This window comes from Oreochromis niloticus, linkage group LG5 (assembly GCF_001858045.2).
Source record: "Oreochromis niloticus isolate F11D_XX linkage group LG5, O_niloticus_UMD_NMBU, whole genome shotgun sequence".
NCBI classification, from domain to species: Eukaryota; Metazoa; Chordata; class Actinopteri; order Cichliformes; family Cichlidae; genus Oreochromis; species Oreochromis niloticus.
This window is the reverse complement of record NC_031970.2, coordinates 30237892-30265560: the sequence shown is the minus strand read 5'-3', so window position 1 is coordinate 30265560 and position 27669 is coordinate 30237892. Positions and strand designations below refer to the sequence as shown.

At 42.4% G+C, this 27669-nt stretch overlaps 3 protein-coding genes and 1 non-coding gene across 5 annotated transcripts; all 4 read right to left on the bottom strand.

Annotated features, from left to right (window-relative positions):
• Positions 1-514: 514 nt before the first annotated feature.
• Positions 515-587, bottom strand: trnaf-gaa (transfer RNA phenylalanine (anticodon GAA)). Its single transcript has one exon. It is a non-coding gene; the product is annotated as a tRNA-Phe (tRNA).
• Positions 588-2919: 2332 nt separating this feature from the next.
• Positions 2920-16897, bottom strand: LOC100703794 (probable G-protein coupled receptor 22). The gene is made up of 2 exons (XM_005450236.4): positions 16622-16897; positions 2920-5954 (listed from the first exon to the last, which is right to left on the bottom strand). Exon 2 carries the CDS (start codon positions 5841-5843, stop codon positions 4305-4307), a length of 1539 nt encoding a protein of 512 aa, XP_005450293.1. The 5' UTR covers positions 5844-5954; positions 16622-16897; the 3' UTR covers positions 2920-4304.
• Positions 16898-17929: 1032 nt separating this feature from the next.
• On the bottom strand, positions 17930-22705 carry cidec (cell death inducing DFFA like effector c). Of its 2 annotated transcripts, XM_005450237.4 has the most exons (7): positions 22490-22625; positions 21438-21542; positions 21089-21157; positions 20814-20967; positions 19967-20116; positions 19188-19381; positions 17930-18453 (listed from the first exon to the last, which is right to left on the bottom strand). In XM_005450237.4, the coding sequence occupies exons 3-7, from the start codon at positions 21139-21141 to the stop codon at positions 18231-18233; spliced, it is 774 nt and encodes a 257-aa protein (XP_005450294.1). In that variant the 5' UTR covers positions 21142-21157; positions 21438-21542; positions 22490-22625; the 3' UTR covers positions 17930-18230. The 2 variants fall into 2 exon arrangements, with proteins under 2 accessions (XP_005450294.1, XP_003442798.1); XM_003442750.3 differs by lacking the exon at positions 21438-21542 and having other exon boundaries at positions 22490-22705.
• Positions 22706-23360: 655 nt separating this feature from the next.
• On the bottom strand, positions 23361-26228 carry LOC100704776 (urocortin-3). The gene has a single exon (XM_013269918.3). The coding sequence runs from the start codon at positions 26106-26108 to the stop codon at positions 25701-25703; it is 408 nt and encodes a 135-aa protein (XP_013125372.1). The 5' UTR covers positions 26109-26228; the 3' UTR covers positions 23361-25700.
• Between the last annotated feature and the right edge of the window lie 1441 nt (positions 26229-27669).

Here is a 27669-nt window from a genome sequence, read left to right as displayed (position 1 = left end):
TTAACACATCACCACAGAGAGCCAGTTGGCCGTTCATTCCGGTTTCAAAAGGAATGACGCAAATTCGTGACCCATTTGATGCCCTGTGGTCCCAGGCCTGCTCTCTTGGACTGAGGCCTTCTTGCTTGTACACACCCCAGCTGGCACTCAGACAGATCAGAACAGCTGAGACACAGTCAGAACATCCAAATGTACCATAGGAGGTCCCATAAACCTACCGCAGTCCCATTGGGGCTCCTCTGGTGCGTTCTGCTGTCTGCTGCGACTGGTATTTAACACAAGCACATTACATTGCATAGTTACATAATTTTCAACTGTTTTAGCCAGACCTCTCGAAAACCTATTGAACCAGATGCTACTCTTTTGTGGCCTAGTAGTTGGCAGTACATTGGACATACTTCTTTATCAAGTCCATAAATGCAGATGTAGTTTAAAATCACAATTAAAGTAGTAGCACTTAAAAATGTTACATGAAGAGAGTTGGAACACTTAAAAAATTTGCCCATTGCCCGCTTGCCGAAACCCGGGATCGAACCAGGGACCTTTAGATCTTCAGTCTAACGCTCTCCCAACTGAGCTATTTCGGCTGGCGTGTGTAGTCGTCGCCATCTACCGGCTATAACAAAATGGACATGTTCCGCTATATTTCGGTTGCGATGACTAACGAATGCAAACTGTAACGTATACAAATAGAGCGTTTTTCATTTAATGGTAGTTTGCACATGTCCGTTTAAAAACGCATAAATGGATTAACTGAGTAACACGAACATTTCAGTTTATGTCGATTAAAAAACAAAAACAATAATAATTCTAACTTCTTTAGAGGACTGCATATCTCATGTAGCCTGTGCTTTTAAATGTATAGTTCGAGGCTCCACAAACTCGGTCATGAAATATCTACGCCTGTAATTTGCAACTTCCCCACCAGAGGGCGCTCTATCACAGGACATTAAGTGCCACAAGCCCTGTGGACAAGATTTGAACGCTATTCTTTACTTTTCCTGCATCCATTTGCTATTACCAATAACATGTTATTTACGATACACTGAAAGATCAGCCTAAATTAGCGTATTATGGTATGCAGTCATACAGTGCGTCATACAGTGTATGGCTAGTTGTATATAGGCCAATACACAGTACAATACAATCTAATATAATATAAGCTTAAACTGACCCCAGTTTTACAATATCATGCGTCTTCCTCTTTACACAAACCTACTACATTTTTCAGTTTTGAGGTTACACACCACCTGAACCATTTTCCTGTATTCCCATATGTTTGTTATGCTCTAATGAGAACTAGCTTTAGACATAAAAGCTGCAAACACTGAGCTGAAACATGCGCCTGCTGAAGTGAGACACGGACTTTAGATGCTTAGAGCCATCAGCTCCAAAAATTCCACATAAAACCAGTTTCTACTGGTTCACATTACATGCAATCCTTCACTGTAGCTTGTGATCACCTCACTGTGTGCCAGAAAGAACGCTGGGTTTTCCCATAAAATTGTATCTGCACGGATACTCAACACTCCGTCCTCTACATTTCTTAGTCCTCACATGATTTATAGAAATTGGTAGCCACGCTGTGGGCCAAGAGACATGGATGCATTCTATCTTCTCCTATGGATGGTTAATTTAAAAAGTAAAAAACGAGGTACCTTTTAGGGTAGCCACTCCCGACAGTTTATTCCTGGTGTCTGTCCAACTAAATTAGCTTTAACCTTTAACCCCGAAACAGCACATAGGATAGAAAAGGGCACTTTCTCATATCCCTACTCCGCTGTGCAATGTTAGATAATAACCCTTGAGTTTCAGCGTAAATGTTACACTCTCCATTAGTGTAAAAAGGTTATATTTTTTTTCCATTTATAAAAAAATAAATTAAAAATGATTTACGATTTTACATGTCATTTAATTTTAACCAAAATTATGTCACTGGTATTTGCAGTGGCCTAATTGTTCTTTCGAGGTTTAAGTGCTGCTGAATTAGCCTACTTTACCTTGCAGGCTTCATCCCACATGGATGACCTTCTTTTTTTCCTATATTGCCGAGGTCTGTAGCGCCTCCCTCCCACACAACACGAAGCCCACGCCACGTTTTCAAACATGCAGGCAGCTTTTGAGCCGCTATGCCGCACTGAGCCATAGGAGAGCTCAGTGGGAGGGGCATGTGATGATCACTGGCAGGTATAGGTGCCTGCATTCCTACAGAGGGCACCTTTACTGAACATGAATGCACAGACTGAAATAGCACATCTTCACATGAGAAAGCCTATAAGCAGTCCAGCGCTGAGGTTTGAGTTTAGCACACCAACCAGTGGTAAGACAATACTAAAATTATCACATGTAAATGGCACTACCCACTCATTATTGGCTGCATCTGATGGTGATAAATGAACACATCCACAAACACAATGTACTGTTTGTTCAACACAGAGACCACACAAAGCAAATGTTAAAGCGACTGTTCGTCTCACCAACAAATGGAGGAATCTCTGTATGCATGTGCGCATCATATCTTTGTGTTGATCATACTTGCTGATGAAGTTCATTGTGAAGTTCGAGATCGGTTGGATGTAGTTCTTATGTTCTGTTCTGTTCTGTATGCTCTTATGTGCAATTTCACCAAATGGACATACAGAGATTCCTTGATGTGTTAGCGAGAGTCCGTGGGGACATTATGTTCTTTTGCAGCATAGCCCTGAGTGAGTATATAGGCTATATGTACAGAGCTGCACGTTGTCCTCATGTCATTCCTCTAGGCTTAAAAAAACCTAGTGAGGAAATGTAAAACCTCACATTATCAGGTTGTTTTTTTTAACTTGGACGAAGTCTGAGTAGCTCTGACCCTCAGCCGGAAATTCAAACAAACTCGCAACACAGTTCACACAAACATGAGCGCGAAAGAAAAACTCAGCGTTTTACATTCATTCTTTTAATTCACTGTTTTGTGACACATTCACATAAAAACACTGTGGAGAAAACTTCTAAAGATATTCTTGGTCTACATATAATATATATTTTCACTTGTTAACATTCACTAATGCATTATTAGTGTGATAAATCACACGGCCTCTGCAATGAATGACACAAGCAGGTAAAGTCAACACTACTCTTTATAATGCCAGCAAGCTGTCAGGGCCCGGCTGTGGTGACCGTTACACTCCTGACAACCTCTGGGAGGAGCTGGGACCGCATGTCTGGGTGCAATGACACAGCGGCGAGGCAGCTGGATCACTCCTCTGCTCTAGGAAAGTCGTTTTATAACCGCACACAACCAAGTAACTTCTGTTTCATCATGTGGGCAGTATTTACATCATTTACATGAATTTTCTTCTAAACAGCTTTACATATAAAATGCAGTCTAAGACTATAGACCTGGAATAGACACAGTATCTGTGAATGATGATCTGTGTCTTTTCTTTCCCATCACGAGTCACATGAGAAGATTTCTCATGCTAACAGTGAATGCGAATCTACAGCCAGCGGCCAGTTAACTTAGTTTAGCATAACAAGTGGAAACAGGGGGAGACAGCTAGACTGCAATACAAAATAATATATTACACCATTTGCTATAAACTGGGGGGGCAAAAGTGTTGCATTTATATCAAGGAGTGTTGCGAAATCTTATGTAAGCGCTTTAATATCTTAACACACGATACACTCACATTAAAGCAAAACTTGATTTACTAATTTACACTTTTAACTGTCCTCTGACTTGTTCTTTATTGTCTCTCCCCAGGCTGACCCTGAAAAGTTCAAAGTTCATCAGCTGTCACTGAGCCTTCCATTTAAGTATCTGACATGCTCCCTTTTTTTTGTTCCGAATGCACAGTATACCATTTAGCGGAACTTTTAAGGCAGAGATAATATTAAATACATTCAAAGAATTTATGTTTGAAGTGTATCGACATTTTTTTTTTAAAGCCTTGGAGGCTTTAAGTGGGAGAAGACAGATCATATCTTCTGCTGGCTAAACACATTCTTTGGAGCGGTTATGTAAGCACCACTATGAGGATGCTCTATTATTCAGCTCCATATGTAAATAGACTTCAGTGATTCACAGAGTGCAAACTATGTACATTGTGTGTTGAATGATTCTCTGCAGAGGCTGTGAGCGCCACAGTGATTGTGACACCCTGCTTCCACTGCAGCCTGCGCTGAGGTGAGAGTGTAGCAGGTGCTTGCTGCTGGTGGTTACATTTAAACATCTCCCCAAGGTGAAAATATGATTTGCACATTTCTCACACCGGCTTCTCGCACCGGTGAGCTTCATTATGGAGCCTGACCTGCATGTTTCAGTCTCACAGGGCTTCTCCCAGGCAGCGTTCGGTACCTTCGCTCGCTTCTAGACGCACCTGCCTGCTGGTCTTTCGGTTCTCCACCCAGGAGTTGTGTATAACAGTCCCACCTGGCGAAGGGTCTACCTGGAGCAGGGACACCACCCTCTTTTTAACCTTGGCGCGAAGGGCGCGGCGCAGTTTCTGTCGGGTGAAAGCGTACAGCAGCGGGTGGGAGACGGTGGTCCCGTAAGCCAGAGCGAGGAACCAGAGGCGTAGGCTGACGAGGACGTCGCTGGGGCCGATGCCCAGGATTAGGACGTTGGTCACTGAGAGGGGAGCCCAGCAGCCCAGAAAGGTCGAAATGATGATGAGGGACATCTTAAAGACACGTCTCTGACGCTCTCGACGATCTCGATGTCGTCTCACTGCCCGCCGCAGGGCGATGATGGCCGACACGGAAGCCTGAACGCCCACTGTGGCTGGCATGGGGGTGGCAGCGCCCGTGTCAGAGCTGACGAGCGGAGCAGAGGAGGACAGGGCATGGGGGGAGGTAGCTGTCGGGGTTGGGGATGGGATGAGGGGAGGGTGGCTGAGCTGTTTGGTATTATCTGTAGTGCACTGTTCTCCTCCTAACTCCCCACCATCAGTCATAAGCCCCGGCTTCTGCTTTTTTTGTCTCTTGTGGCGCCCCCTGCAGGAGGGGCCCCTGAACCGCTGGCCCTTTTTCATGTGGGAGCCAATGCGGATGTTTAAAGCCCTCAGTATTCTGGAGTAGGTAAACAACATGACTGCCACAGTGGTGAAGAAGATGGGCACTTGGAGGATAAGATGGTAATACCTACCGGGGCCGGTGTGAAAGCCCTGACCACCAACACATAGTACGGTCCGGTTACGCCATGCTGGCGCCACAGTGGCACTAATGTCATACGAGGACAAAGGCAAGGATTTCTCCTGCCCCGTCTCCCCTGCTTCTTCTTCAGTGGACCACTGCAACTCCAAGAATGGGATAAAAAACACAGCGACCGAGGTGATCCAGACGGCGATCAGCAGCAACGCCGCCCTGTGTGTCGTCAGCAGCCTGTTGGCCGGTCGTACCGAAATGTCGTATCGGTCCAAGCTGATAACCAGGATGTTGATGGCTGTGGCGATGCTGGCAAATGTGACACAGGCCTCGTGGAAGCAGCACACCAAGGCCAGGTTGGGTCCCGGAGGCAGAAGAACAACAACCAGAGTGAGGGGCACACACAGCACGCACACCGCCACATCCAGCACGTGGAGGTTGACGGTTACCATGTTGCTCACAGAGTCCACTAAATTGGATTGGGAGCAGTAGAGCACCAGCACAGTCAGGTTGCTGCTGAATCCCAACACCAGCTCCAGCATGAGGAAGGCGGTGAGCGACACCTGGAAGCCCAGCGAGTACGGAGGGTACCAGGACGCAGGGGTGCTGAAAGAGCCGCCTCCTCCTCGCTCTTGAAGGACTCCGAGTCCCTCCAGCCCAGCCGCTGTCCGAGCCCCATCAGTAGTGGCCGGGCCTGAGGTGTAGCTGCCAGTCTCCATGACGACCTCTCAGTCTTCATATATTGTATCTGTCACACTGCTGATGAGCTCCCATGATGCACCCGGCCGATCCTCCATGATGCAGGGATGAATAACAGCTCTGTGACAGCGCTGCGGAGAAGGGAACACAATGCAGACAGATGAGAAATGAACTGTGCAGGAGAAAATCAAAACACATTATTCTCTCTCATGACAGAGATCACAACATAACTTTGGATAAAAACAGAGATCATAACTTATCCATGTTTACCAAAAGAAGAATTCTTTCTGTCTGTCTAACACATTTGCATGCATTAACTCCAGCATCTGCAGATTGAGCAGGTGCTGCATTATGCATCAATCCATCCTTCATTCTGTCTCCTATCAGTATTACCATTCTGACTCAGCCACAGCTTGAGATGTGAACACAAGCTGCCAGAACAGCAGTCCGCCGCAACAGGCCATCGCTAATGTGTACTGGAGCTCTGGGGAATGACCCAAATTGAATGGAGCTAAATAATCAGACCTGCAAGCAATCAACTGTTCTCAGTGGATCAGTAAATACAACACACTCAGCAGGTTACACAAAATTGGTTATGATCTTTTCTCTGCCAGCTGTAACAGACCACATAATGCATTTAAAATAGCTCTGGCACCAAAGGGGCATATTTATTGGAAAGTGTTGGTAAGCCTTTGCCAGCTGACAAGCATACATACAGACATACACATAGCATTGATGCCAACATCAGGGTGTAATTTGAAGAGTTACACTACTTCCCTTAAAGTACTGTAAAAACCCAAAGGAATGACTGTAAAATACTCCAGACATAACCAATCATAACCAATCATAATGCAGACCTTTAATGCGATCACTTTTAAAACAGATACTGGTCATTTTAGGGCCAGGGCAAAGGCGGGTAGAGCTGCCTTTCCTAAATACCCTAAATTTATTATGTGCCTAGTGTTCATGATTGTAGTGATAGAACAACGTGAGTCCGAAAGATGACAAGGAAATCCACTTATGTAACGCTTTTAAAACCTTATTCTCGGGGCAAAGCCAGCAACTTTTTAAGCCTGTTATATGAGATTTGACGGGTGATCCTGCCGATGTGGATAAACGCTAAAATGACAGCTCAAATAATTGCCCTGATGGATTGGAAAATGTTAGACAAAGTAAGAATTATACTGACACAGACTAAAACTAAAGAAACTATTTGTGTTTTCCTTTTTTCTAAAGAACAGTTTTTACTTCACCTAACTAAAACTGAGTTTTCCAGCGCACCATATTAAAGAGTTAACTATAGTTAACCTCTGTGTGCCCACAGACACAGCCTATCCTTACTGATAAACACCAGCAGTATCTCATTGTTACATCGACAGCTACAAGATTAAAGTCAGTGTGTAAAACACAGCCGCTCATCACTGATTGTGGGGGGGGCGGAAACTAATTGCACCTGCGGGAAATCAACTGAACGAGTGAAATCCCGGCTTCGTATGTCTCTAAATTGCTATCTGAATGAATATCTTGGCATCAGGTGCTCAAAACATTTCATGACTAGCCTCCGAGTCGAGAGCACGGGAAACTGACTCCAGCACAACAAGTCGAGCCTGAAATATCAACCTCCGCTCTGGTAACAAGGCATTCAGCTGAGTGATAGACTCATTTTCTCCTCACCTCCGTTACCGCGGAAACCACACTACAAGGAACTACATTAATGAGGGCACAGGTACCCCGGCGCTGAAGTGCGGGACACTGAGCAGTAGAGTAGCAGTAGTCAGAACATCTCTCAGCAACAAATCGGAGACCTTGAAACGCGCCGCATTCCTGCGGAAAAGACAGAGGTCGTGATAAGTGTCGTGATGGGGCTTCCTGCTCTCTGCTCAGCTTTGAGCCAACAGTGCCAGCAGCGGTAAAACCCTTGTGCTACAGATGTTTTGAATAACATGTCTTTAATCCATATCACAATGACTCTGTTGACTTTCGTGCGTTCCCTTTTTTCCCTTGGCAATACAAACAACTCAGTGTGGAAGGAAATCAAAGTCCCACGAGATTTCGAGATTGTGATTAAACTCTTTTAATTTATATAAGCAAATTCTACGAAATCTAAGTTATGGCAGCACTGACTAAGCCAGAAAGGATGCAGATTCCCGCATCAACTTTCGACTGTAAAAGTGTCCCTCGAGGACGCAGTGACAGATAAAAAGGATGAAACTGTTGGGGTCAAGGGTTCGGGTTTTTCCTTTAATTTGTCTCCTGTCTGTTCTTCGTGGGGATTTAAGGAGAAATTAAAGAGGGGCCACTGGGGAAAGAACTAAACATGGGTTTGGTGGGGGAAAAAATAAACAACAACAAAAACTGAGTGAAGAACTGATGGTGTGCAAGAGCGCAGACTCTCGCAGCAACTTTGCTGGACTCGTATTGGAGGTTTCCAGCTGGCCTGATCGTCCACAGACTGTCTGATTGTAGCAAGGGGAAGGTATGAATCCATTTAAATGAATTCATACCTTTAAAAGTGTGCATGCACTGAGAGACAGATTACAGCAAACGCCTGAGTGAGGGAAGGAAGTAGAAAAGAAGGGTGAACCAGACGCAGCGGTAAACAAGATGTCCCAGGGAGCAGAGGTGGCAGTCTTACATCAGCCTTCCTCTAACTGCTGCTGGTTTCCTGGTTGCATCCAGTCCCCAAAAGACTGCTTCAGTCCCCAAAGACTCCACTCATGATTGCCTGAGTGAAAAGCTGCGTGATGACTGCACGGGTTAGACGCTCAGCACAGGAAAGGTGTAGATATTACAGAGCGTAAAATTACAGCAGAAAATCAACCTGCTCGAAAGGCTTTTCTGTGGGGACTGTTATCACAGGCTTTATAGTGTTCTGCTTTAAAAGAACTGTGGCTCTGGGGTTTTTTCAAACTGTGCTCTTTTGTCTTACTGTAAAGGTATGTTTTATAGTTAAATATGATTCATCACTCTATATGTTAAAAGGCTCAGTTTCAAAGGGCATTTGTGTGATGCAGACAAAATCAATCAGTATGCCCCTCCTGCTTGAACCAAAGTGACTCATGTCTGACCCTGGAGAACGACGCGCGGTTTCACACTGCTCTTTATTCACAAGCTGCTTATTAATAATTTGCTTCCTCTTTGAAAAATGCCAATCAGAAGGAGAATGAGCGAGTCAAATTTGGCGTTCGTTGCTTGAATTCAGAAACCAGCACTGCCGCGCTTTGTCCCTATCCCTTTGTTAGAGGAAAGCAAGTGTGAAACCAGGTGCATTTCTTAAGATGCTTTGCTAATTAACTTGCACACCGGGGAGTTCTCCAGGTAACTGTGAATGTATGTGTGTGTGTGTGTGTGTCCATTTTCTGGCTCTGCAACAATATAATAATAAGGCAGTATTCTCACTCAGGCCCCGGCACGCTGAGAGCCAGGAAAAGGCCACATTGAGGTGCTAGATTTGATAAGTGGCTGGGCTACCTCGGCAACACCTTTTCCCTTCAAACCTGGGACAGGGTAATGAGGTTCAGCTTGATCGCAGTGACACATTTTCAGCTGAACTCTACAGGTAGTGCTGAGAACTGTGACATTGCGCTCTGTGTGTTCTCTAAAGTTGTAAATTGAGCCAAGGCTATTCCAGTGAAAAGATGACTGGTATTTCAATCTGCTGTAGTTTATATTTTTAAAATGATGTCATGTTGCGGGACATTTCCATCACTTCATGTGCAGGCATGGAAAGCCCAAGGCAAGGACGGCAATTTCAGAGTTAGCCAGACACACTCTGGATTTCTGGTTGGCAATTGTTTTGGCACAGTAAATTCCCATTCTTCCTCATGGAATGTTGGATGCATGTGAAGTGAGCTATGTCCTAACACTTTGGGTAAAATAAAGAAGACTATAATGTGGTGAGCTGAATATTACTTCCTGCAGTTAGAGCCTGGAAAGCAGTTTCTTCCTGGGTACTGATTGGTTACCTGGCAGTGGTTATCTTCCTGTCAAACTCTTGGCAAAAAATCAAATGAAGGCTACTTAAATATTCCTAAGTATTTGTCAAAAATCATACCCTAAAATACATGGCGTTAGATTCAGTTTCCAAAATCCTGGATGCTACATCAGAACTACTTTCATAGGACTTAAAAGGGTAACTAATCAGATGTACTCAATTAACTGATCATCAGTAAGTGTGAGCACCTCTATAAAAGCAGATGTTTTGGCAATTTGCTGGTCTGGAGGATCCAGGTGTCCCAGCAAGGTCAGATTGCAGTTTCTCTAAACAGTGCCAAATTACAAAAAAACCTAAATGTTACAAACCTCAGAATCTGTAGACTTACAGTAAAATTAACATTTGGCACACATTACAGCAGCTCTGCGCCACAATAAAAGCATCTCATCAGGCCAACCCGCACCCCAGACTTCTCACCCAATGAAAACATTTACTACATGAAACCAAAAATCTAACTGCTAAATAGCTAACCAGGTAGATATCAGAGAAGAATGAGTGGTTTGGCTCCCAAAGAGAAAGTGAATGAAGACAGCCAACTTTTTGTTGTTTTGTTTTTTGGTTGTTGTTGTTGTTGTTGTTTTTTTAAACTCAAAATAAGCATATATTTTTCAAGACTTTCACAATAAAAGCCTTAGTCCAACTGTATAGTGTAGTCTTTAGTTCATAAAAATGACTGTGTGATGTTTTCTGTTAATTTTTTTATGTCATGACCACATACAAGTAATATAAATATTTCTTTATATTTTTTTATATATATTTATATATTTTTTCTGTTATTTTAACAAAAGCCTTCAACGTAACCACATAAACAATAGACAACAGCCCCAAACACAGGGGGGAAAAAATAGCAATCTGACTGATATATCTTTGTTCTGATTTTGTCATTATTGTTTTATTTTGAAAATAAATAGTTTTTCCAAAATGCAATTTTTAAAAAAAGGATTGTTGTGTTTTTTTGTTTGTGTGAAGTCATTTTGAGAAATGTAGGAAATGGACAAATTTTAAGCAACACTCCAGCACAAAACCTCTAATCATCAGACAATAATCTGTCAGTATAATGAATATATTTCTAACGGTGCATCAAAGCCTCAGCGGGCAGGTGAATTTGCAAAGCCATGCACCACGTTCAGAGCTAATGCTTTCCACACAGATCTAAGCGATGCCTTGCAACCTCTTCCCCTCTGGTGTGGGAAACCAGACAGTGTGTGAAAGACACTATATGGCATGTATAATTAAACAGCTAGGCACATCAGCAATTCCCAGAAGCAGCAGGACAAAGATTAAAAAGATGAAAGTTAATCTTGCTTTTCCTCTGAGACAAGCTGATGTAACAGGTTTTCAAAGTGGCACGGCTAGTGAGAACAGAGGAAGAAACATACATGAATGGGAAATGCACTGGATCTTTTTTTTTTTTTTTTTTTTTTTTAAATGGGAATTCTGCAGAAAATGATGTTTTTATGAATACATAAGAAGGTTAGTGGCACTGAATACATTACTCTTATGACCCCAGTGGCAGCCTAAGCAGAAGCAAACAGCACTGGATGATAAGCATGGATGTACTGCAAGAGGAAAACTCAAAGGGAGAAATCTAAAAATAGCAGCAGCCATGAAAGCAGTCTAAAGACACACAGAAAGATGGCCTTGAAGGGGAGGTTAGAAGAAATTAAAATTAGATCTTGGATTTTTCTTCATCCCTTTCACACGTATGTGGAGCCACAGGAAGTCAGCTCTTATTGTGACAGCATGATGAGCCCTGCCATGAAGGGTTAGAGAATTTACATGTGCTATTTTATACAATTGCAACCATGATCGTTTCCTATAAACAGTCCATCAAGTCCACAGGAGAGTCAAACCCGGGGACACTGGTTGACATTGCTTGGTTTGATTTGTGCTACCCTGAAGTTCATGCAACGTCCCCTCTGAGGGATTTATGCATGCACCACAGCCGGGCTCATAGATGACATTTCACAGTGTAATGTGTTTCTAAGAGCTCACGTGTTTCACATGTTTCTGTGAGATTGGGCTTAGCTGAAAAGCACTCATGCACATGCTCCTTAGGATGAAGACTGTAGCTGCTATACTCAGATGCAAGCTATTTCTTTAGTTTAAACACTAACCAAAGCACATGCTACCCGATGCATGTATTCCCAATTGGTGGTTAAAATCACACGCTAAAATTAAGGAGAATCTCAACATATCATACACTCAGGCTGGCTATTGGAAACATTTAAAACAGCCTGATGTTGTACACAATCTCCAACATTAGGGGTTGATGTGTAGGCTGCTCTACATCTTAAAAACTGTTTTTGAGCTAGAAGCTGAGTAAAAGTGTTTTTCCTCCACTAAATTATAAAGTTATGCAAGATACCTGAAAATCTAATCAGATTAGAAATTCCAACAAAGAAAAGTGCGAGGAGAGGATAAAGTTTCTGCCTGTGCTGCTGTTGAGTGAGTCAGTGTGGCAGCAGGACAGAAAAAGTCGCATTAAAATAAAAAGATAATGTGATCAGTATGTGCAGCGTGAATGTAATCATGTTACATTTATGTTTTGCAATCACTGCATTGGGAAAATCATAAAATCTAGCTTCTAGGAATCTGATCATTCAACCTTTTGTACAAAAAAAAAAAAAAAAAAAAAGGATGAAAGGCAGCTTAATCACAAGAATGCCACCAACAAGCTGGAAGAGCTCTGATTCTCACAAGACATTACAAAGGAAAGCAGCACAGAAGAAGAAGAAGAGCACGAATGACAGCACTGAAGTCTACAGTGAGGGGGTGAAGAACAACACAAAAAGGCTGAAGCTAGCATGAGAACACAGAACATATACGTTCAGACGGTATAATAAACACCCACCAGCACGATGTGAGTGTGAGAGTGTGTGTATGTGCATCATGTAGACTCCTGTTGAGACATCAAGCTCTCTCTCTAGTCACCACCAATCACACACACACACACACACACACACACACACACACACACACACACACACAGAGTTTTACAACAGGACGCCTGCTGAGCCGACAGTAAGTGGTCTCGGAGAAAAAGGTGAAAGAAGAGAAGATGAAAGTCCAGACTGTCTCACAGTGGTGCAAATGTTTGGCATTATTTGTGTGCCAGCAGATGAAACGTTAATAAATCCAAACTGAAGTCTAGATCCTTGAGTGAATCTGTCCTTAAACTTAGATTAAAATATGGTTTCAAAAGTCTAGTTCTTATTTTATGTTGGTCAACTAAAATGTTTTCGTTTTTAGTTTAGTTTGAGTTGTTCTGTACATCTCCATCATACCTCACGTGTAGATATGACAGCATGAACACTGCACAATACAACTTCTATGAGTTCATTTTATAAAACCATTCCTACTCAAGATCCACTTATTCTGAATATCTCAACTGCATCACATACATCACAACAATGGTTACAGTGGAAAGGGGAGGAAGCATCAGCAAGAAAAATGTTTTGTGATGAATCATCAATACAATTTTACTAATATGACCTAAAACATCCTCTGATGTTTTTGTCCTTCCACAACATTTCTTAAGGATTAAGATCAGGACTTTTTCTTAGCCACCACAAAACATCATCTTTATTCTTCTTTGTCCATTCTTTGCACAGCAACTTGTATGTCTTGCATCACTGTCTTGCTGCATGCATACTCTCTCTTAAATATTTCAGTTCATCTCGTTTGTGTATTTTAGAATTTGAGAGCACGATTCAGAACTCATCGCTCTAACAGTGTCTGTGAGCCTCGTTAAGAGCCATCGAAATGTGACCAAACCATGATACCATCACCACCATGTTTCACAGATTGGATCATGTTCAGCTGCTTTCTCCTTGCAGCCCTGTCAGGCACACAATTGTTAACTGTTCTGATGGTGGACTCATAAACCTGAACGTTAGTCAATGTGAGAGAGACCTTCCATTGATTAGACCTCCGCGACTATTAAATGCCCCACTCCTGAACTGATCTCTGTTGGCTGATCACTCCTGTGGAGGGTAACAAGGTCTTCAGTTTCCTTCATTTGTCTGTCAGTGGATTGGTGGAGTCCAGACTCTTCAGAGATGCGTCTCCAGCCCGACGATCATCAGCATCTTACATTTGTTCGTACCGTTATTCACTTCCTCAGGAGTTGTGGAGATCTGACTTTTGACAGATTCCTATTATTTTGAATAAAAACACAGCTATTCACTATTCCACTGAATGAAATTTAACCGTGACTCCACCTACAAAATAACTGCTAATCTTGGGGGTCACTATCTGTGCATCCGCTTGTGTTCATTAGAGACCCCTCAGACTTTGATAAATGTGGCATTTCTTTTTCTGGTGACTTGAAAATGAAATGACATGAAAATTCAAGTTGGTGTCAAAATAAATTTAAACTGTAGGAATCAAAACTAGCTGATTTCTACTTGCTTGCACTTGAACAGGATACAAAACAATACAAAAGGGAACCAAACAATTTATACTGTGCATAAAGAAACCCTTTACAACATAATATTGTAAGTACTGTAGTGTCTCACCACAGTTTTCAAGCACCGAGGGGCAAAGTAAATGGTCTGCGTCCATTTGATTGCTTTATTGATCGACTGTCTGGGCTTTTTATAATCTTTAATTTATGACCGCTGTTTAAGTTGCATCCATTTTTTTCTATGGTAGATTATAGCTATATTTTTCCTCATGTCATAAATATTTCCATTCATTTCATAATGCAGCTGAAAAAAAGACTAGAAAAAAAAAAAAAAAGCAATCGGGAAGGCATGAAATATGTAGAACTCCAGAGAATGCTTCAAGAGAGATATGGGGAGTATAATCAAGCAATTTAATGCATTCATTTCTTTAAATGATGGCTGGGAAGAGTGGAGGAGTTAACTTGCACACACACTGTGAGTGCACCTATTGCCATTTCAGTTACAGACCATCAAACAACTTGGTATTGGGGAAACAAATCCATTATTCAGGCAGACTTCCCAGATGGCAGAGGGGTAATTCAGGTTTGAGCAAAGCATCCTACTGAGGGCCTTTATGTTGTCCTGTTACCTGAATAATTCATTGCAGTGCCAAAATATGGACCTGAAATAGCCAGCCATAGAAAACCTAAGCTGAGGGAAGAGGCAGAACAGGTGAGGAGAGAAGATGTGTGTTGTGAATGAGAGATATGGGACAAATAGCTTCCTAGTCAAAGCTCATAAGGTTGTTTAACTTGGCAAAAGAGCCAGTTAGAAGACAGTTTATCAATTTGGTGAGATGGCAACATAGACAGACACACACACATGGACAAACACACACACTTTCTGCCTTCATGTGTTCGGCAGGATTTGCTTTCTCTCCTTCATGTTCACAATCAAAGCCGTTCACAGCAGAACACAGGGACCATATGGTGGAGACAAAGCTCGGACCAAACACTTTCATCAGACTTCTCCCTTTTTCTCTCTTTACTTTCCTCCACCTCCACACTGTTGTCACCAGCCCCCTCCTTTCTCTGTTACTCCTCATCTCGCCTGCTGCATCTAGTTTCATTTTCAAAGTCGTCCTTTGTCCTCTGCACATCTTTTTTTTCGTGTTTTTGTTCTTTGACAAAGTGTTGCTCACGATTAACCACTGAGACAGAAGCTGCATGACGCAGCCCGCAGATTGCACGAGTATCAAGTTATTTATTTGACTTTATAATGGCAGACAGCAAGTCTGACTCCGCCCAGAGCAAATTTAAATTGTTTGTCTTCTGCGCCTCTGAAAATAAATACATCTGGACCACTAACTGCAGCTAATAGGGTTTCCTTTTTCCATCATCAATTTTCAGATTGTTTTCTTGACTGTTCATTCAATCTAAAAATATTTTTAAAGGCAGACTTGCAATCACATCTTTTTCAGACATTTAACCACAGAAAAAATAAGACATTTATTTTGCCTAAAATGTTTTAAATTGCTGATACTTAACCAAAATAAAGTGCAGGGAGAAGTCTATCTTAACTTTAAGTTTTAAATTGGTGCATATGAGGCCAAAATATAGATTTTGTGGTAACTTACCCTCATGAATAAAAAAGGTGAAGTAGGTATGGTCAGTAATAACTGGAGGCTGGCGGGCTGTGAGATTAGGACTTGGGCATGTCCCCAAGGCCGTTGGAGCACACAGCAAAACACAAACTGTTAAGCATCGCAGGCATACACACAATCCAAACAGACAGCCACACTTTGATGCGCGCGGTGAAATGTTTCCAGCGGACCGCGTTGAGGACTCCCTCAGGAGCGTGGGAGAAAACACAGAGCTTCGGAGCCCGTAACTGTGTCAAGCACCCACTCCCACACACAGCCGGAGGTTCTAATAAAACCCAGATTCCTCTGCTAAATCGATATTTCGTGAAGCACTTTGTGCCAAAAAGCGCGCGGAGCGATGCGCAACAGCATCTTTAATCACACACGAACTCTGCATACAAAGCTGCATATAGCCCAATCAACACATTAAGTTAGATGCAATCGGCGCTATGTGCAGTCATAATAGTTCATAAACATCAGGTTCTAAATTTGCGTTTAACATACGCTGCGTAAAAGTTAAACTTAAGCATTTTCAAAAACTTAAGCAGGTGTTTTAATATGTGAAATCTATCCATACTAATCAACAGACCTTTAATTAGTAACTTCTAATAATGGATGGTGGTTACTTGCACGTCAAATACTTGCCAAGCGCTGCGCATTATATACTGAAATGTCTCCGTCAGATTCATTGATACGTGGATAAACTCGCTTTCGTTTTTGTTTTTTTTGTTTTTTTAAATGCGTTATTTATTTATTGCCAATTAGCACTCTTACCTTTCAGAACATTCGGCTCAGCGATCCATTCCTTCACCGTGAGTGTGCTGATGAGAAGCGTCCCTTCTGTCCAGTGGTGTGTACGAGCCGAGCGCATGCTCAGCGGTAGCAGCTCCAGGAGGGAATGCTAACAGCAACACAGCCTAGTGGGACAGACAGACGGCTGCAGCTCATCCCCCTGCTGGATCCACAGAGGACTCTGCTGTCTGGATGACTTCAGCTGACTGGGTGAAGGAGGCGGGATCATCACGACCAAACACACAAAGTTAAATGACTAATATTTGAAAATGTAGTTGTAGGGGTATTTAAGGAACAGCTTTGAAGCCTGAGCTAGATTATGAGGAGCATGTTTTTGAGCAAGAAGCTGCTAAAAAAAAAGTTTGAATAACTTTTTTTTACGTCGGTAGCATGGCGATCCAATTATTTTCTTTGAATCAGATTACACAATACAGCTATAATTTTACAATCAAACCTGGTCAAGATCAACTAATAGTAAAGCAACACATGACCAGTTATTTTTACTGGTGCACCTGTGCATAAAAACCCTTTTCAATGCAGACAAGCTCCACAGCCCGAAAGAGCCAACACAAGCCAAAGCCATCAACATTGATTGAATCCTTGCTATTTTAAACACACACACACACACACACACACACACACTTCAATGGTGCCTCCTTGTTTCCAGACAATGATTGTGGGACAGCAGGACACACAGAAAGTACCTCATGCCTCATTTCACTGCAAAGAATTTGGAAGAAACGGCCATTGTTCATATTTGCGCTGTGTATACACGAATCTGTGCAAGTAGTTCATGAATTTATAGGTGAGACATGGACTGAATATCAAGTGACCAAGTTATTTTCTGTAGATAATTTCAAAGCAAAAAGGAATCTTATAGATAACGCTGCGCGAAACGACCAGTCGCACTCAGTTTATCAGGTTATGCAAGACAGCCACTTAGGCTAAAATCGGTCCTGCTTTTGCCACCGCCTTCCTCAACAAGATGGCACAAGTGGCACTTCTGCTGCCAGCTGAAAACATCTTTCTCTGTAATGGTTTGCTTCCGTCCCCTCACCCCATGCAGCTGCTAGCTGTTTCCCTTTTGCTCTGGTTTTCTGAGACAGAGGCAGGCTGCAGCTGACAGGACACTGCAGCCCAGGGGACAATTAGGGAAGCGTGGGAGAGACAGCTGGACCTGTTGCTAGTTCTGTGACCCCACTCACTCACTCTCACTCACATAAACACACACCCCCCCTCTAAAGTGTCTTGTGGGTTTGCTGCATTCACATCTAAATGAACTTTCAGGAATGGCAAAATAAAAACAGTTGCTTTTATTTATTATATCATCATAGGAAAAAGTTGCACAATAGTGAGTAAAAGTGATTTCAGATGAATAAATTGTGGCATTGGTTTATACATACATAAGATGCAAACAAATGTAACAGCAAAAAACAGTGACAATGAAAAGAGACTGCTGAATTTATGACGTTGCCAAACTGCACTGGAAACTATGAGATGATGAAACGGACTGCATGCTTCATCTGTGACAACTACATTGTGATGTACATCTAAGAGTGGGTAAGAGCTCAACCTCACCACTGTCAGTCTATCATAAGTAAGAAATCTTTCCAAGCAGCATGTTCTGCAGCTGTCTGATCCTGCCTTCCTGTGGCAGCGCCAGGCTCTTCTCCGCTCGCTCCTCTTCCAGCGGCAGCGCCAGGCTCTTCTCCGCTCGCTCCTTCTCTTCCAGCAGCTGCTCGATGTAGCAGGAGGAGCCCAGCAGGATGTGGCCTGTGGCCTGCATGGAGAAGATGGTCCATCGCAGAGCCTCCCTGGAATCAGACACATGAGAACGAGAGGGAGGATGGTCATAAATAGCCAGTTCCCCTTTACAGCGACATGAGTGGAAACCAATAGGCCCACACAAACAGCCTGCATGTAACGAGATATTAGTATCAGTCTGGTATAATTCAGACAAGTCACAACACAAGAAAGAGTCTTGGTAGTCATGACCTCAGATGCTCACTTCTGACATCAACTGCATTTCATAAAACCGATATCCACGACCTTTTAAACCACATATCCTGCAATAGGAGCATCGCATTTGACAAGTCTGCAAAATGTAATCCTCTCAACTGAAGCTCCGAGCCAAAGCTGAAAACCAGCAGGTCTCGGCAGCGATGACATAACAAAATTAATCTCAGTAAAATCTAGCCTTTGGTCTTCTAGGGTCTGCGCATTTCACCACCCACACAGGTGTACACGCTCAAACCTGAGTGCATCATTTATACACAAGGATCTGCTTTTACTACTTTTATACGAGAAGCACAGCAGGGAAAAAAAAAAAAAGACTAAAAATTCTCAAAAGATAATTGTGCTAATTTATGCATTCGGAATTCATTCACACTGATCAGTTTTCAGCTCTAAGTGGATTTAGCTATCACTACAAACAATATGTGTCAGTAAAGATGCCACAGAGATGCTCTGGAAAAAAAACCACAGTTACATAATAGTTCAACACAAAACACAAAAATATCAGAATATTTTGGCAGCCTCCATCACTCACTTTAGCATCTTTTTGGCAGCATAACAGCGCAGGTCATAGGACACAGTATAAACACCATACAGTGTTGCTTTCACATTCAGGCAGCCAATGAAATCTTTGGGGTTGTTCTTGTAGAGGTCAAAGGTCAGCTTGGCCACATCCCTCCGCTGCTGTTGCTGCCTGCAGTCACTAAGGCAATCTCTATAGGTGTTGTACTGTGGGGCGACAGGATGAGGGATATGAGTCAGGACAAATGGGCACAAATCAGCGCTCAACTCCACTGGCACACACTTGAACTACACACTGATGGCGCTCCTGCCAGCGATGACGTGAGTAGCAAATGACAATGAGAAAAGGTCAATGAGGGGTCGTTGCAGAAAACATTTGGGAAGGGGTCCAAATTAATGCATGTATCACTTTCTGTGAAAGTTAATTGCTTTTGGGTGAATGTTACTTCAATCTTAACGAACCCCTCATGTCCAATTAGTATCACACCCCTGTCTTCCATTTTCCCAAAAATATTGAGAGGGGAGAAACTAATGTGAGGTTCACTCTGCGTTCTGCCTTTGCTCAACAAATGGCATGTTTCCCTTCCATTTAATTTGATGGATAAAATATTTAACTGGATAGCCAATGTATCACAGCACAGACTGGTCCATATTCATGGCTGCTGCATTATGCCTTTCTATCAGTCTACATCAAAGAATCACTGGCTATCAATATGTTAATATTTGCGCGGCCACAATGAAGTAAAATTGCTGGCCAAAAGTGCCATCTAGTGGTTAATCAAAACTACATACAGGATGTGGGCTCCACTTCTGTCCCTTCTCCAGAGCCATTAGAACAGCATTTTCTGGGAGCGTTTGAAAGAATTCCTCTGTGTCCACACCAGTGCCATCTTCATCCAGCACCAATGCACTGATGCACAGTATACTCAATGAGTCACTGGCCTGAGAGAGAGTAGAGATGAGGAAAAAACAAAAATAAATACATACACTGACCCCATCACAAGAAAATATGCCGCAAACCATAAAGAGGTTATTACACAGCTGTTCTGAAACATTTATTTTGGGAGCTGTCTCTTCTGTGATGACCCCATTGTTAAGGCAATGTCTGAATGGCTTGATGAGTAATGAAAACGCTATGAATCATATATGATAACCTTCTCAACCCAGCTCAACACCTATGGGAGACTTTACACCATTCTGTCAGACGGCACTCTCCACAGCCATCATTAAGAAGCCGCTTCAGGGAGCCTGTATTTCATCCCTTTACCAAAAGGTACAAGGAGCACTGAATTAATGCCAAGGCATACTGAAGCCATTCAGATCTTGCTAAGACACTTTAGGCTTTATTAAATTTGGCCTTTTTATAAATATACCATTATTATAGTCTGACATCAGCCCTTTTTCTTGTTACATTTCACTTACATGAGCTCGAAACACACTCAACCACTTCAGATGGTGCAGCAACAAGTGGCAAACCTTTGTCTAATTTCAATGGTCAATACACACCACAGAATTTCCCCCCGCTTCCTCTGTTTTTAGTCCAAATGCTTTGTGACCACTGTACCATGATTATTAGCTGCTGACCAAGTCCCCCCGACACACACACACAGCATTTTTACACCTCACATCTTTCTCTCACCTTATTCGTCAGGTCTTCTAGCGTGTCTGCCATTATACCCTTTTTCACACTGCGGTCAGCGTTCAGGACCCTGAAAGGCTTTGGTCGAGGAACTCGACCCGACAGGAGCTGCTGGGTCATGGAGGCACTAGCTGACATGCTCGCTGTTACACACCTGAGAAAAAGGTGTAAGACGTCAGGTCATCAGCTCATATAAAAAAAAAAAAAAAAAAAATTTAAAAAAAAAAAAAAAAGGGCAAAAGCGCTAAGGGTGACAACCATCACAAAGCACTTACTTGGAGAGGTTAGATGGCGTGAAAAGGCTGAGTGACCTCATAGCATAATCCATATGAGAACAACTCGACCTGCAATTGTAGGTATGATCAGTGTGGCAGCTAGGCTTCATGTGAAAAATAACAAATCAGGAGACAGCAGCAGCTTTGAGTGCGTTTTGCAGTTTAAAACAGAAAATACCAGCAATAAATTTAGGAAAACAATTACAGCAAATTCTGGAAGTGGAGGCCATTTTTGGCAGTCAGTCTTACACATTTATAAATATAACTTGTATGATTAACATTCCTTCAATTTCATGATTATGTCCCAAGAAAAAGAAAAGACAAGAAACAATCAAGAATATTATCTTACAGTTTAGGAAACTCGAGACTTCTCCCAACCCTGTCTGAATATAATCCTTATGCTGATCGTTTGTTCCCGAAGCGCTGCTCCCAGCAGTGTGGACCACAAAAGTCTCTGAAATAAAGTACACGCTCCTCTCTTGTTGCCGTTTCTTGCAACACTTGGTCACTGACCTTTGTGCTGATGACTGTTGATCTGGTTGCAAGTCGTCAGCTTTATTGAGAAATCCTGCATAAACACTCCCACTGGCCCTGGATTCAAATTTGTTATAATAACCCAGTATCTTAAAGAAAGTTCAGCTAAAATTAAAAATACACAGCTGCATGAAGAATCAGGCAGTGTGTTCAGCAGAGCAGCACTAACCTAATTCTAACCAACTCAACTGCTTAGTGGCTTTAAAATTGAATTGAATCTGTGAGGCTCCAAAGCGGTTGAGGTGATCTGAGGAAAAATGTTATTTAGGGGAATGTACGCTTTAATTACAGCATGATGTTATAATGCTGGAGGACATGAGAACACATGCACTTTTCACAAATTAGGTCATGGTTCATTGCTCAGCACACGCTGCATCTGACACTAGAGGATTGGCTCACGCTGACGAGGTGTGTGCGCACCGGCAGGTGTTACCATACTGGGCTACACGTCATTGTCTGACATCACCTGTGCGCACCAAAAGAAAATCCTAAAAGTCAAGCAGTAGGAAAAAGCACCAGATACATTTCTATGTACTCGTTTATGGCTCAGTCCAGCTAAAACGGATGTTTACACGAATGAAAGTCGCTAAGAATTTAAAATACATGAATTAAAGGACACTGGAGTTCACATATTATACATGGGAGATGAGGCTGTTCAATATGACACTGAACAGCCTCATTTAGCCATTTCTAAACTAGGCTTTCTCGCCCGTGAATAAAGTGTACACCGTCACAAATAAAGACAATGGCTCCACAAAAAGAAGAAAAATAAAGAAAATGCTCATGAAAGTTCACAGTTTATATTAAATCTGTTCGTGGTAATTAAAACAAATCACAGCGAAGGAAAATCCTTAGATGAACCCTTACGTTTGTCGTGTTCGTCCAGTGAAGCGCCTTCCCGCTAGCTTGCTGAACCGCTAATTAATACCACCTGCTAACGGCTGCAATTAAAGCCTACGCCATTTTGAATGTATCTGTCTTTATTTTAGGTTAGTGTCGTTCTTTTTTTTAAAACAACATGCTCTCCAGTGGGCATACTGATTACTTGTGAAAACACCTATTCATCCAAAATGTTAAAATGGCACCTCAAAGGCTAGTGGATAAAGATCAATTAATTACGAAAGTAAAAAAAAGCAAAGAGGACATCTTGTGGATGAGCAAGGAACTGCAGGTAGGAACTTTCTGCTGTTACATATGTAACTTTACTGGGCAATTTATACATAATCTATTATATTACAAAATATTTAAATATACAGAAATTAATCTTTAATCTTCAAATGTGACCATCCTGCCAAACATTCAGTTTGGCAGAAATACCACATACAGACCACATCGTGATAAGATGATGAGATCATCTGCATGCTGGTGCATCTGTGCAGTAATGACTGAACAGTGAAGCTCACTTTCGTTGATTTCTCAAGTGCATCTAGCATGAATCGGCTGCTGCTGTGAGAAAAGCTACAGGAAATGTCAGGAAACTTCCACCATCTCATGGATTACTGACTACCTCACAGACAGGCTGCAGTATGCTGAACAGAGCTCTGTGTGATTTAGCTGATGTGCAGTACAGGAGCTCCACAGGAATCTGTGCTCTCTCCATTCCCGTTCACCTGGTACACCTCAGACTTCCCTTATAACTCCTGGTCATGCTACCTACAGGCAGTACTCTGATGATTCTGCGGTGGTTGGATGTATTAGTGATGACGGGAGGAATAAACTATTTGTGGGGTGGTCTGTGAGGAATCATCTGTGAAGCAGTGACACCACCAGGATGGTGAAGGACTTCAGAAGGAAGAGGTTGGCTGCACAATCCATTCCCCTCTCTGTTTGTCGTTTACAGGACAGGATCTGGATATGGTGGAGGAGTACAACTGGAAGACCAGCACAGGCTGTATAAACAGGGCATGAGCAGGCTCTATTTCCTACAAAAGCTGAGCTCCTTCAATGTGCAACTGAGTGATGGAGGTTTTCCATCACTCAGTGTCCTTTGCTGTGGTCTGCTCAGGGAGTAGCATCAGAGCTGGTGACACCAACAGTCTGAATAAACTGATTAGGAAGGCTGGCCCTCTGACTGGCTGCAAACTGGACACTTTTATAGCTGTGATGAAGACGAGGCATCTGAAACACCATCATCCGTCATGGATAATCCTGAAAAACCTCTGCATGACTTACTGGACAGGCAGCAGAGCTCCTTCTCTAACAGACTGATTCAGCTCTGCTGTCACAAAGAAACACACGGGAAATCTTTCACACCACACGTTAGCATCCTTCATAACACAATATATCTGTCTGACAAAGAACCATCTGCCAGATTTTTTTCAACAGGTTATTTGGTAAATTCAAAAGAATTTCCCAAATATGCCTCCTCTCACAAGCCTCCTCTCCATCACAACTATAAAAGTGTCCAATTCAAAAGATATGGGATAAACAAAGCATTTCTCATCTCATCATCAGTGGAATAGTGAAAATTTGGAATACTCAAATAATGCTCAGACAGGCAAACACTGTAGGTTTTGTTAGGAGAAAAAATGGTTACTCAGTGACTGAAATGTTCAGTCCAAGTGTATTTCCTGTACTCTTAGCAGCTGTCTCAGCCAATGCGTGCAGCAACTTTGAAGCCAAACTGAAAGGGACAAATAAAGACTGCGGTGTCACAGATGAGAGCGCTCATTACATAAATCAGAGTACACTCCAGTTGCGGTTTATGGTGATAACTGCCTTGTGATGATGATGTGAGTTTTATTTATTTGAACTTCATAATAAGTTCACATTTTAAGTATGCTTCACCAGACAGTTACGTCAGACTATAGAGCTGCGCCATGGGAAACAAAGCTCCAGCTTAAACACAGAGTAAGATTACTGTTTAAAAGCAGAAACACTTGTTTTATTTGTGGTTTACCGCCCGTGGTAACTGCTACAAGAGATGCTTTTAGGCTAAAGGTTTAAAAAAAAAAACAGAGATAATACTGTTATAATATTCTCATGGCAGTGTAAACAACCCCAAGCTAATTAATGCCAGCTAAGGCAACAATCTAATACTATTGTGTAAATAACTGTCAGAGCATTTATTTTAATTCCAGATAGTTTGTCTGCTGCTCAGCAGGGTATTAGTGGCTTCTTTACTTATATTTATTGTATTATAATCACAGTAACGGAAGTTATTTGTTTCATATAGTTTCTGTTATATCAGCACAAGTTTTGAGGTCCAAAAGTGTGAAGATGATATTTAAATCAAGCCAAAGTCATGGTCAGCATAAAACAGAGAAGAAGAAAAAAGCCTCACAGTGTAAATCAGATGAGCAGTTTATTTCACTCTGTTGCTTCACATTTCTTGCTTGGTGTAAGAGCACAGATTAATTATGCCATAGATGTTAGTCTAATCCAGAGCAGATAGGGCTTCAGGCTAAGAATAGCTGTGACTTGTTTGCCAAATGTATTAGTAGTGAACAAAGGTTTTTAGAAAGGGTCTCTTCTTCTTTTCAGAGGTCAATATCCTGCGTGTGTCTTTGTCCTGTTATCACACATCAGCGCCTGCTGTGGGTGACGCAGGCTCATTTGGCTGAGACCCATTCATTTGTGCTTTATGGGCTGCTGATGCTTGTAATTATGGCAAGCGTGCCTGATATCAGTGCAGAAATGAATTAGACTTGAGAAAAAATGGATTATGATATTGGATTTAATTGTATGTTTTCTACGGATTGCATGCAAATACAATAAAACACTTCTCCGAGTCACAGTTTGGGAGCCAGTGGTGAGTAGCTGAGACTAAACACCAGCATCATCTTACATTGTTTGCAGTGTCCTTGTTGTGATTGTTGTTGTTGTTGTTGTTGTTTTTACATCACTGTAGTGATTAATCAGTCCACGGTGTGGTTTGTGTGTGGAATGTAAATGGATTAAATATAAGTACGGTATAAAAGTAAAGCAGATCTAAGCTCTAAAGGACAGATACTGACCGCAATGACTACTTTCACGTGAACTAACATTGTTTCTAACCAGGTGTCAGTGCCGCAATGTGTTAGCTCTGTTGTGAAGTGAGATTTCCTCCATCAAGCCTTCAAATTTCTCCAGGGGGCTTTCATTTCCTCTTGCCTATTCGTGCCATCAGCTCTGCATTGGCTGCTGCCTTGGTCCTCATGTCCTGATTCTTGGCCAGGTCTATGAGTACACTGAGGATGCTGGTGGGAACATCAAGGGACAGAGCAAAACGGGACCCCTGCTGGGCTCTCTTTGGCACCTGGGAGGCAGGGCGCGGGGCTCGCCTGAGCACGAGATGATGCTGTGATCGGAGCAGTGAGCTCAACGCACCGTTGCGGTTTAAGATGTCGACAGCCAGCATGTCCCTCTCTGTGTCTTCATCGAGTTTGGCAACAGCCAGACTGCTCCTCTGGCTCTGAACACACAAAGGAAGCAGCAGAGCCAGACAGAAGCACGCACGCACACTTCTCATGGTCAGGACTGTCTGCAAGCAGAGAATCAGCTCCATATTACACAACTGTGACAGTGCAAGACTTCAGTGAGTGATCGCATGGAAAGACAACAACATATCCAACTGATGTACAAAATAAAAATAGCTTTTTATTTCTTCTGCAATAAAAAGATGATGAAACACTAAATTCTTTAATACAGTTCTTTGCAAATCATTTTAGATCATCTGAATATTTAGTTTATTAACCTTTCAATCATCCATCCATTTGATCCTCCTGTTATAGTCTGCAGTATTCTCTGATACATGCATAGATAAATCTTTGCAAATCTCATCAAGAATCAGCCAAAATCAATACTTACTCAGTCACCAATATCAAAAGTTGGTAACTTGACAAAAAGGCACTTCTCCCTCCTCTGTGTTAAAGCCAGCAGCTCTTTTTATGCTCAGATGTCCTATAATCTTGTATTTTCTGTCTCACAGCTTCTGCTTCTTCACCGGAGGAGCAATGTGCACCAAACACGGTCGGATGTTGAACTGGACTTGACGATGAGCCGCTCGTCCTTTGCTTCGTCTTCAACCACTTTAATCCTCGCCGTGACACTGCCCCTTCCCCTCTCTGTTTATCGTTTACATCTCTACACCCCATCGCCCTCCCCTCATTTCATCTCATTTCCTTTGCACTCAGTGCTATCTTATTCTTTCTAAAAATAACACAAAAGTAATCACAATAGCTTGCTTGGAGTGACTTGAAAAGTTGCCCCAATTTGGAGTCAACGCACAGCCCACCTCCACGTCCATTCAGAAGTTAAGCACGGAGACAGTGCGAGAAAACAGTAAAACAGTGGGTGTTGAAATGTCCCATAAATTGTTCATCTTTTCATCTTGCTTGTTAGTTTGTGTTTTGGAAATCATCCGTGCAGACTGAGTGAACATGCAAACATGACAGTGATAAGAACACTGTGGGAGACATGCCCATTTCGGTCTAATTTAACTAAATGTATTTAAGGAGTTTGAAACATTAAGGTGGCTGGGAGCTGGTTTAGATTTACTGAAAACAGTGTGAGTCTGTTCTGTAACATGCATTAGCTGGGAATCACAGCAACTAAATAAGACATCATCACATGAGGTGAGTGAGGTGAATTAATTTTTTTGTGTTTGTTAATACAAATTAACAACACAGAATAAAAGTTAGAGGATTTTCACCGGCTGCCAGTTTTGAAACTTGTTCTTTGACTAATGTCAGTCTTTTCGATCTGACCCTGTGCATGACAGCCGCTCCTTGACGTGTTTTTACGCCTATGCCACAGAAAAAAAAAAGCATTGTTGACTCTTAGAGGAACATGCTGTGAGAACACATCTTTCTTCCTTTCTACAGAGCACAGAGGAGAAGAGGTGAGTATAAAGAGGTTAGAAGGAGAAGTGACTGCAGACAAAGCCCCGTGGAGAAGAACAAGGAGGAAAAGTCTTACAGGGCCAGGAGGGCAACTCAACAAGACGAAGCCTATCTCGTTTCCTGAGTCACCTCCATTCGGGCCCATCAAAGAACTTACTCTCATCCGACTAATGATATATTACGAGTGCAGCCAGATTACGATTGCTGGGTCCTTGAGGGCCTCAG